Source organism: Bos taurus, chromosome 7 (assembly GCF_002263795.3).
Source record: "Bos taurus isolate L1 Dominette 01449 registration number 42190680 breed Hereford chromosome 7, ARS-UCD2.0, whole genome shotgun sequence".
NCBI classification, from domain to species: domain Eukaryota; kingdom Metazoa; phylum Chordata; class Mammalia; order Artiodactyla; family Bovidae; genus Bos; species Bos taurus.
In genome coordinates this window covers 80536817-80548189 of record NC_037334.1, presented here as the reverse complement: position 1 = coordinate 80548189, position 11373 = coordinate 80536817, and the positions used below count along the sequence as shown (strand labels likewise).

Sequence of the window (11373 nt, the reverse complement as noted above, 5' to 3'; positions counted from 1 at the left end):
AGAACTAAGATTCCCACCAGCCATGTGGCATGGCCAAAAAAAGGTAAAGGGTGGCATCAGGAGGGAGAGAAAGAACACAGAGGAGTCAAGAGAGTCCTAATCCATGTCTTTGTGTTAGGACTTGTACGGTCTCTTTAGCATGGGCCCTGTCGGGGAGAGGTAAGATCCTACTGGTGTACAAGAAATAGCAATGGATTATGAGCTCCAAAGACCGGCAATTGAGTTCCATCTGGCTGTGCAAATTTGAGCAACCAGTTTACCTTCAGAAGCTCTGTTGCCTCTTGTGTAAAAGGGTAATGGTAACAAAGCCATCCTGGGCTGGCGTTCTCACTGTACACACTGTGTGCTCAGTCACTCAGTTGTGTCCAACTCCTTGCCACCTCATGGACTGTAGTCTGCTAGGCTCCTCTGTCCATGAAATTTTCCAGGTAAGAATACTCATGTGGGTTGCTGTTCCCTTCTCCAGGGGATGGTCCTGACCCAGGGATTGAACCCAGGTCTCCTACACTGGCAGGCAGATTCTTTACCACTGAGCCACCTAAGAAGCCCCATTACACATACCAGCAAATGCAAAAGATCTTATTTGAAGAGGAAAGTTGTTTAGTTGCTTAGTCATATCCGACTCTTTTGTAACCCCATGGACTGTAGCCTACCAGGCTCCTCTGTTCTTGGGATTTCCCAGGCAAGAATACCAAACTGGACGGCCATTTTCTTCTCCAGGGGATATTCCAGACTGAGGGACTGAACCCACGTCTCCTGCATTGGTAGGCGGATTCTTTAACAGTGAGCCACCAGGGAAGCCTGAAGAGAAAAGTATTGACTATTTATTATGATTAGAACTCTGGCTTGGAGTCAGACAGATGGGCTGTGTTAGTCCCAGTGCCACTCCCTGGAGTCAGGCTTGGTCACCTGATGTGTCAACGTGTAGGAAGTGCTCCAGCTGCCCCCCCACCCCCGCCTTCCAAAGATGATTTTATAAGCCCATTTCCCCAGCCCCTGTGATGAGGAAGTACATGTGAAGAGGGGCCCTGAACAGTCAGGATTTTGAGTGGCTGGAGTAAGCACAGTCCCCAAGTTGTTACTCCTTTATGGACCCCTTTCACCAGGTATCTTAGCTATTTTAGGGTTTGGTGGATTTGGAGATGTGGGGATAACTCAGTGTGGCCTCACTGATACACCTGGGTACTGTTTCTTTATATCATTTAATAGAAAAACAGTGCACGAAGAAAACGAATGGTAACACGGAGCACAGTACAGTCTTGGGCACATCTCAGGGACAGCCCGAGCTGGGTGGCTACTTGCTGCTGCTCTTAGGAAGAGGCCGATAGACCCCGACCACCACAGCGTGGTCCCTTTCGTAGGGCTCCAGAGTCAGCTGCTCTTGAGGCTTTAAATTCTCCTGCTGCAGCTTCCTCACCTCAGAGGCGAACACCGCCTCCGCGGACGCAGTGGAGTCTATGCAGTTGGCCTTGATGGAGATGAGGAAGTGGCCCCCGTTGCGCAGGAAGGTGTGGGCGTTCAGAGCCACTATGCGGGACTGGTCCGGCTGTGCCACGTCGGCGAAGATCACGTCCACCATGCCGATGAGCATGCGGTACTTGAGCGGGTGCCGTGCATCTTCGAGGACCGGGATGATGTTGGTTCGCTTCTTGGCCACGTTGACGAGATCCCGGCCAGCGCGGTGGGAGAACTCAACGGCGTAGACCAGGCCGTCCGGGCCGATGATGTCGGAGACGTGGGACACGGTGGTCCCCGAGGCGGCACCCAGATACAGCACTTTGGACTTGGGCTTGATGTGAATCTGGTCGACCCCGCCCAGGATGGCCGCGGCCAGCTTGGAGCGGAAGGGGTTCCACGTGCGGTATTCCAGCTTCTCGCCGCCCTCGGTCACCGTGACCCGCCGCTCGCCATACACCGACTGGCCCGGCACCATGTTCAGCGTGACCAGCGCGTCCTCCGCCCCGCGGTAGATGAAGACGCCCTCGTGCCGGTGCGGTTCCACTGACACCGTCAAAACGCTCTTCCTGCGGCGGTTCTTGTTCTTGGCCACGCCGCGCAGCTGCCCGCCGCCTCCGCGGTCCCCCCGGCCGTCTCCTCCGGCGCCACCGCGCCCCCGGCCCCGGCCGCCACCGAAGCCGCGCGTCCGCGCCCCGAAGCCGCCCTTGCCTCCCGGGCCGCCGCCGTCGCCTCCTGCTCCCTTGCCCGCTCCGCCTCCGCGCCCTCCGCCCCAGCCGCCACCCCCACGGCCGCCAGACCCGCCACGACGCAAGCCCACCGCAGACTTCATGGTGCGCCCTGGGCGCTCCGGGACCGGGTCGGGGTGGGGGTGGCTGGCGGCGGTTGTCAGGGGTTACCGATGGCTTGCAGCTGTTCTCAGGGACGGCCAGTACCTGGGCGTGGTTGTCAGGGGTCACCTGTGGCAGAGATGTTTTCAGGGGTCACGGGAGGTTCCAGGAGGTGGTCCTGATGCCGGAGGAAGGTTAGCAGCAGCGGTTGCCTGCTGGCTTAGCCGCCGCAGGCTGCAGGGGCGAGGTGGGCGCGGGCGGTGGGGACCAGCTCTGCCGCAGTGCCCGCATCCCTGGAGCCGCCCTTTGACGCAGCGATGGGCGTCATTGCATCACACTCGCTATGGCGACCCGGTAGCCCCGAAAGCCCCTCTTCCCAGCCCTCTCCAGCTGCTTGCTCCCTTGTAGGCGTCCCTTTCTCTCTTCCCTAGCTCTGCTTTCTCAGGGACCCCTGGCAGTTCTCCAGGGGTGTAAGAAAGGGGAAATCTCCTTGGCAGTAGAGAGGGAGACAAACATCGGTTTCTGTCCCTACTCTGCCACTCGCTTCCTGTGTAGTCTCCGAAAGCTTTATCTGACCTTCTCTGAGCGTCTTATCTGAACTTGAGCAAGTGTCTTGACATCCCTGGGTCTCATTATTCCTTCTGTAAAGCAGAACCTACCTCAAAGCTTTGTTTTGAAGCACCGCATACCCTTGCCTCAGCTATGGTATGTGTTAAGTGCTCTATATAAGCACTAGCATTTTCTTAAAATCTTTTAAAAATTTACGATTTATTTTTGGCCGTGCTGGGTCTTCATTGCTTTGCTGCTTTGCGAGGGCTTTCTCTAGTTGCAGTGAGCAGTGGCTTCTCTTGTTGCTGAGCACAGGCTGTAGACACTATGGGGGCATCAGTAGTTACTGCAGACTCAGTGTGCGGCCTCAGTTGTGGCACGTGGGTATAGCTGCTCCCAGGTATGTGGAATCTTCCCCAATCAGGGATTGAACCTGAATCCCCTGCACTAGCAGACGAATTCCCATCCACTGTGTCACCAGGGAAGTCCAGCATTAGCATTTTTTTTTAAATAAAAACTTTTGGCCGCACCACACAGCTTGCAGGATCTCAGTTTCCTGACCGGGGAGGGCATCCAGGCCACTGCAGTGAAAGTGTGGCATCCTAAGCACTAGATCACCAGAGAACTCCCTGTTTAGTTTCTCAGTGTACTGGGTTGGCAAAAAAGTTCATTTGGGTTTTTCAGTAAAGTAGAAAATCTGAATCCATTTTGTGGCCAACTCAATATTTCTTTTGGTCAATTTTTAATTGAACTGTACTGCTGGTAGTGCTTTAGCGACCTAGACATGGCTCTGACCCTCTTTTACGAGGTTGATGGAAATGCTCTTTGGTACAGCTGTCAAATCCTTAAACAACATACCTATACTTCCACTTAGTTATTCCACTTGGAAGTTTTTATCCTAGAGGGATGATTCCAACAAGAAGTGATGGTAAGTAGAAGCAGAGGGGTGAGGCTGGTGATGGTGGTGTGATGATCATCATTGTCATGGAAGTGTTGGTGGAGGTGATGAAGCAGCCTAATCTGAGAGCTGCTTAGAAGATAGAATCCACAGGACTTTCTGCTAGAAAGGACATAGGAAGTCAAAAAGAGGACAATTCCAAGCCAGGGATTGCCAAAGAAATAGTGGCTCCCCTGGTGTGATTAATAGCCTGCAAGCCACAGCCCTGGTTTCTCTCTATTTAGCTCCGCTCTTTTCCATCAGCTGTGCTAAATCCTAAAACCTGTTCTGAGAATATAAGATAACAAGAAAGTATAGACTCTTCAGCATGAATGGGGACACGTAGGCCAGAGTCCTAAATCCTTTAACACATTGTCCGGAATTACTTCAGTTGTGTCCACCTCTTTGCAACCCTATGAACTGTAGCCCTCCAGGCTCCTCTGCCCATGGGATTCCCAAGGCAACAGTACTGGAGTGGGTTGCCATGCCCTCCTCTAGGGATCTTCCCAACCCAGGGATCGAACCTGCGTCTTTAATGTCTCCTTCATTCGACAGCACCACCTGGGAAGCCCCTATAATACATCAACAAAAGCCAAAATCTCATGTTTATAGTTGAATTTTAGTCTGTACTAAAAAATCTGCTCTTTAAATGTGCAGCATCTTCCTGAGCATAAAAAAGAACCATTAGGCAGCACCACAGACAGCAAAACAGGTGTCAATGCAGAGGCCTACTCTTTCTATCAGAACCATGGACAGCAACACCAATGGGACCAGTTAAGCTACTGGAGCTTGCATCAACTAGGAGCCATGGGAGATGGCGTAGGTAGGTGGTGTAAGCAACCAGTGGACCTTTCTATGAGTGAGACTAAATGCTTGGTCCAGCTAGAGACAAATAGTTCCTGAAAATTAAGGCAAATGTCAGGCAGGGTGCATACAGCAAAGCTTTCGTTTCATCCTGGACCAGGAGTCTTCATGACTCAAATTCATGGATAGCAACATCAGGTCTGGTTTTCTCTTCTGGTCAAAATGCCTCCTGAATGTGGGCTAGAAGTCTGTGTGTTGAAACGTGGACAAGGTGTTAGAGAGTGCAATGTATGGTTCCTGAGGTGGATGGTTCACATAAAACACTCTCCTTAGAGGTTCCTACTCTTCTCACAAGGGGTGTTTGTCTGAATTGAATCTTCCTGCATCAGGGATCAAACCTAAGTCCACTGCATGGGTAGCTGAGGTAGAGTCTCAACCACTGGGCCACCATGGGAAGTCCAGAAAGGAGTCATGATTGAGCAGATTAGCACAGTGCATGATCAGAGCTCAACTGTTCTGATTACCCTCTGAAGAACTGTACAGGTCATCCCAGAATTGTTCCAGCACAGGCTGGGAGGCTGGGGCAGTCACCCACCGTTCTTCCTTCCCCCATTGTCAGGAGTTGTTTCTGAGGTATTAACTGTCTTATCCTTTGAGTTGCTCCTGTGCATGGCTCAGCAGATTCCCCTGATGCTTCACACAGCCCTCAGGTGGAGAAGCTGGCATTCAGAGGAGCTGCAACCATACTGGAAGCTGCTTACCACCCACAGCTGCAGGTGAGCTCCAAGGTGAGTCTAGGCAATATTAGGCATCAACAGTACCTGCTTCAGTTGGCCACTGCATCTCAAATACAGCCAGAAGTTTGTTGTGCAAACAGAACTTGGAAGAAACACAGGACTCATAAAGCTTATATCAGGAGATACTATACATGTCATACTATAAGTGTACTATCTGTAAAATAGGCATTCAAGTTAGCAACACGAAGCTCTCATCAATAAGCATTAATATTGTTCCCCTCTGGTGCACAATATGATGAAGGTCTGCAGTTACATCTAAACAGCTTATTCCTACTTGCCTGCATTTCATGTCCATTGAAGATCTATGGAAGGTTTGTTCTATAGTCACTTGCGAGGCTCAGCACCAACATCTTGTGTCTGTAACATGAGAAACAAGAGGGTTCCCATTGTTACCACACTACCATGAGGGAAGAAATGACATGGAGAGCTCACTTCCCTTCTTCTGTGTTGGGTCCCAGGGCTTCACACAGTCATTTCTTCCCACAGCCCATTGGCCAGGACTAATCACATGCCCTGTCTAACTGGTGGGTGGGGTCATTGGTGAATGGGAAACCTTTTGGCCACAGGTGTCTACTGCAGAATGTCAGTCTGGCACACCTGGACCAATGTACCTACGAAACATCACAGACAAAATTTACCGCTCCGTGTGCAAATCTATAAATGTATTCTTCAAGGCAGAATGTAATACCTTTTTACTAACACATGACTAAAACCCAAAGTAGTACTCAATTCCCAATCACATATCTAATATAGCATGTTAAGTGAAAAAGAGAACTGTCTCTTTTTTTAGTATCCGGGCCTTGGAGAATGGTCCAATTCCCTTAGTTGGGATTCCATTGACCTTTGCTCACTACCTCCCTGGGTGAGGTGCTCACCTCTCACTCCGTTCCCCCTACAGAATTAGTGACTGACACTCGAGAAATTCTCAAAAAGCTTATTCAGTCTTATTCTAGAGAAGCACGTTTTCTCACAGTTCTGGAGGCTGGAACTTCAAGATGAGGGTGCCAGTGTGTTCGATGGTCGGTTTCTGGTCAACCACCAGAAAGAGAGCTGTCTCTTTCTGGCTTGTAAATGACCACCTTCTCACCGTGTCCCTAGCTGGTAGGGAGGCAAAATAAGCTCTCTGGCATCTCTTTTTTCTTTCAGTTTATTTTACTGAAGTGTAGTTGGTTTACAATGTTGTGTTGGTTTCTGCTATAACAGCAAAGTGATTCAGTTATACATATATACATTCTTTTTCATAGTCTTTCCTATTATGGTATATCATAGGATATTAAATGTTGTTCCCTGTGCCATACAGTAGGAGCTTGTTGTTTATCCATCCTATATATAATAGTTTGCATCTTCTAATCCCAAACTCCCAATCCTTCCCTACCCCACCCCCACCCACCTTGGCAACCACAAGCCTGTTTGCTATGTCTGTGTGAGTGTTTCTGTTTTGTAGGCTCGTTTGTGTCATACATTAGATTCCACAGATAAGTGATGTCATATGGTGTTTGTCTTTCTCTTTCTGACTTATTTCACTTAGTACGATAACCTCTTAAATCCATCCGTGTTGCTGTAAGTGGCACTATTTCATTCTTTTCCATGGCTGAGTGGTATTCCATCACACATCTTTATCCATTCCTCTGTCAGTGGGCGTTTTGTTGCTTCCATGTCTTGGCTCTTATGAAAGGTGCTGCTGTGAACATAGGGATGCACGTATCTTTTCCAATTATAGTGTTGTCTAGCTATAGGCCCAGGAGTGAGATTGCTGGATTATATGTCAACCAAGGGTTCCTTTGTTCTTTTAAAAACTTAACTTATTTGACTGAATCAGGTTTTAGTTGCAGCACAGGGGGTCGTTGCAGCACATGGACCCTCTATTTGTGGCTTGGAAGCTTAGTTGCTCTGCTGCATGTGGGCTCTTAGTTCCCCGAAACTGAAAAGTGAAAGTCGCTCAGTCGTGTCCAACTCTTTGTGACCCCTTGGACTATACAGTCCATGGAATTCTCTAGGCCAGAATATTGGAGTGGGTAGCCTTTCCCTTCTCCAGGGCATTTTCCCAACCCAGGGATTGAACCCAGGTCTCCCACATTGCAGGCAGATTCTTTACCAGCTGAGCTACTGGGGAAGCCCAGGGATCAAATCCATGTCCCCTGCATTGCAAGGCAGACTCTCAACCACTGGACTACCAGGAAAGTCCCTCCAGAGAGTTCCTTTTTAGTGGCTGAATAATATTCTTCTGTGTAAGAACTTCCTTTTTTAATACATAATTTTATTTATTTATTTTTGGCTGTGCTGGGTCTTTGTTGCTGCATGGACTTTTCTCTAGAGAAAAGTGTCTGACTCTTTGCAACCCCATGGACTGCAGCACTCCAGGCCTCCCTGTCCCCCACCATCTCCCAGAGTTTGCCCAAGTTCATGTCCACTGCATCAGTAATGCCATCCGACCATCTTATCCTCTGTCAGCTTCTTCTCCTTCTGCCTTCAATCTTTCCCAGCATCAGGGTCTTTTTCAATGAAAGTGAAAAGTGAAGTGAAAGCAAAGTCGCTCAGTCGTGTCTGACTCTTTGCGACCCCATGGACTGTAGCCTACCAGGCTCCTCTGTCCATGGGATTTTCCAGGCAAGAGTACTGGAGTGGATTGCCGTTTCCTTCTCCAGAAGATCTTCCCGACCCAGGGATCGAACCCAGGTCTCCCACATTGTAGACAGACTCTTTACCATCTGAACCACCAGCGAAGTCCCTATGAGTCAGCTATTTGCGTCAGGTGACCAAAGCATTGGACCTTCAGCCTCAGCATCAGTCCTTCCAATGAGTATTCAGGACTGATTTCCTTTAAGATTGACTGGTTTGATCTTGCTGTTCAAGCAACTCTAAGGAGTCTTCTCCAGCACCACAGTTTGTAAGCCTCAATTCTTCAGCTCTCTGCCTTCTTTATGATCCGGTTCTCACAACCGTGTGTGACTGCTGGAGAGACCATAGCCTTGACTGTGTGGACCTTTGTCGGCAGAGTGGCTTTTTAACACACTGTCTAGGTTTGTCATAGTTTTTCTGCCAAGAAGTAATCGTCTTTTAATTTCAAGGCTGCAGTCACCATCTGCAGTGATTTTAGAGCCCACGAAGAGGAAATCTGTCACTGCTTCTACCTTTTCCCCTTCTATTTGCCATGAAGTAATGGGGCCGGATGCCATGATCATAGTTTTTTTAATATTTAGCTTTAAGCTGGCTTTTTCATCCTCCTCCTTCACCCTCATCAGGAGGTTCTTTAGTTCCTCTTCACTTTCTGCCATTAGAGTGATATCATCCACATGTCTGAGGTTGTTGATGTTTCTCCCAGCAATCTTGATTGCAGCTTATAACTCATCCAGCCTGGCATTTCGTGTGATGTGCTCTGTGTATAAGTTAAATAAACAGCCTTGTCATACTCCTTTCTCAGTTCTGAACCAGTCAGTTGTTCCATACAGGGTTCTAATTGTTGCTTTTTGACCCACATATAGGAGACAGGTAAGATGGTCTGGTATTCCCGTCTCTTTATGAGTTTTCCACAGTTTGTTATGATCCACACAGTCAAAGGCTTTAGCATAGTTAATGAAACAGAGATAGATGTTTTTCTGGAATTCCCTTGCTTTCTCTGTTATCCAGTGAATGTTGGCAATTTGATCCCTGGTGCCTTTGCTTTTTCTAAACCCAGCTTGGACATCTGGAAGCTCTCAGTTCACGTAATACTGAAGCCCAGCTTGAAGGATTTTGAGCAGAACCTTATTAGCTTGGGAGATGAGTGCAGTTATCTGGTGGTTTGAACATTCTTTAGTACTACCCTTCTTGGGAATTGGGATGAGGACTGACCTTTCCCAGTCCTGTGGCCACTGCTGGGTTTTCCAGATTTGCTGACTTACTGAGTGCAGCACGTTGATAGTCATCTTTTAGGATTTTAAATAGCGCTGCTGGAATCCCATGACTTCCACTAGCTTTATTGACAGCAGTGTTTCCTAAGGCTCACTTGACTTCACACTCCAGAATGTCTGGCTCTGGGTGAGTGGCCACACCATCGTGGTTACCCGGGTCACTGAGATCTTTTTTGTATAGTTCTTCTGTATATTCTTTCCATCTCTTCTTGATCTCTTCTGCTTCTAATAGGTGTTTACTGTTTCTGTCCTTTTTGTGCCCATCTTTGGATGAAATTTTCCTTGGATGTTTCCAATGTTCTTGAAGAGAAAGATACACCCAACTAAATGCAGAGTTCCAGAGAATAGCAAAGAGAGACAAGACGGCCTTCCTCAATGAACAATGCAGTGCAATAGAGGCAAGCTACAGAAAGGCAAAGACTAGAGAGCTCTTAAAGTGACCGTTACCACCACCTAAATTCAATACATTTTCATCACCCTATAAAGAAAGTATATATCCACTAAGCAGCCACTTCCCATTTTCCCTGTTTTTAGACCCTGGCAACCACTAACCTCCTTTCTGTCTCTGAATTTGCCTATTCTGGACATTTAATATAAATGTAGTCATACAATTTGTGTCTAGCTTCTTTCATTTAGATAATGTTTTCAGGGCTTCTCCATCTTGTGGCATGATCAGTATTCCCTTTTATGGCTAAATAATATTTCATTGTATAGATTACCACATTTTATTTATGTATTCATCAGTTGATAGACACTTGGGTGTTTCTACTTTTATCTATTGTGAGTATTAAATAGTGCTGCAGTGCTATGAACATGTATACAAGTTCTTGAGTGAGCATGTTTTCAGGTCTCTTGAATATATACCTAGGAGCATTATTATATGGTATTTCTGCGTTTAATTGTTTGAGTATAAGATGGTTAGGTAGCATCACTGACTCGATGGACATGAATCTGAGCAAACTCTGGGAGACAGTGGAGGACAGAGGAGCCTGGCATGCTACGGTCCATGAGGTCACAAAGAGTTGGACATGACCTAGTGATTGAACAACAAGAACAATCTAGTTATTCCAGCACCATTTATTGAAAAGCTGTCTCTTCTCCATTGTATGGGCTTAGTACGCTTGTTGAAAATCAATTAACCGTAGAATATGGGTTTATTTCTGGACTCAGTTGGGTACCACTGATCTGTGTCTATCCTGAATGCCAGTCCCACGTTGTTTTGTTTACTGTTAATTTGTAGCAAGTTTTGAAATTGAAATTGGGCAGAGAAGGCAACAGCACCCCACTCCAGTACTCTTGCCTGGAAAATCCCATGGACGGAGGAGCCTGGTAGGCTGCAGTCCATAGGGTCGCGAAGAGTCGGACATGACTGAGCGACTTCACTTTCACTTTTCACCTTCATGCATTAGAGAAGGATATGGCACCCCACTCCAGTGTTCTTGCCTGGAGAATCCCAGGAACAGGGAAGCCTGGTGGGCTGCCGTCTATGGGGTCACACAGAGTCAGACACGACTGAAGTGACTTAGCAGCTTGAAATTGGGAATTGTGAGTTCTCCAACTGTTCTTTTTCAAGCTTTTGTCTAATCAGGGTGTCTTTCAATTTCATATGAACTTTAGAATCAGCTTGTCAGATTCTCCAAGGAGTTAGCTAGGATTCTACTGATCATGAATAGGCTGAATCTGTAGATTAATTGGGGAAGTAATGCCATCTTAACAATAAGTCTTCCAAACCATGAATATGAAATATCATTCCATTTTTTAAACGTTTTAAAATTTTCTTTCCATGTTTTGTAGTTTAACAGCGTACAGGTCTTACACTCCCTTGGCTAAATGTATTCCTAATTATTTTTTTTTGATGCTATTGTAAATGGATTTCTTAATTTTTGTATTGTTTGTTGTAAGCAATACAACAAAAAAAATAGGAATACAACTAAGTTTTGTACTTTGACTTTGTGTCCTGCAACCTTGTTGCTTTTACAAGCTCTATTGGTTGTCTTTGTGTATATGTGTGTGTATTCTTCAGGGATTTTTAAAATATATAAAATTGTGTAATCTGTGAAAAGAGAATTTTACCTCTTCCTTTCGAATCTGAATGTCCTTTAGTTCTTTTT

At 47.0% G+C, this 11373-nt stretch overlaps 1 protein-coding gene across 1 annotated transcript; it reads right to left on the bottom strand.

Annotated features, from left to right (window-relative positions):
- Positions 1-802: 802 nt before the first annotated feature.
- On the bottom strand, positions 803-3046 carry FBLL1 (fibrillarin like 1). Its single transcript, XM_024995301.2, has one exon. It carries the CDS (start codon positions 2285-2287, stop codon positions 1295-1297), a length of 993 nt encoding a protein of 330 aa, XP_024851069.1. The 5' UTR covers positions 2288-3046; the 3' UTR covers positions 803-1294.
- Positions 3047-11373: the final 8327 nt, after the last annotated feature.

What these genes read in the sequence shown, in the direction of transcription:
- FBLL1 (XM_024995301.2), bottom strand. Translation starts at nt 2,287, where the DNA reads ATGAAGTCTGCGGTGGGCTTGCGTCGTGGCGGGTCTGGCGGCCGTGGG.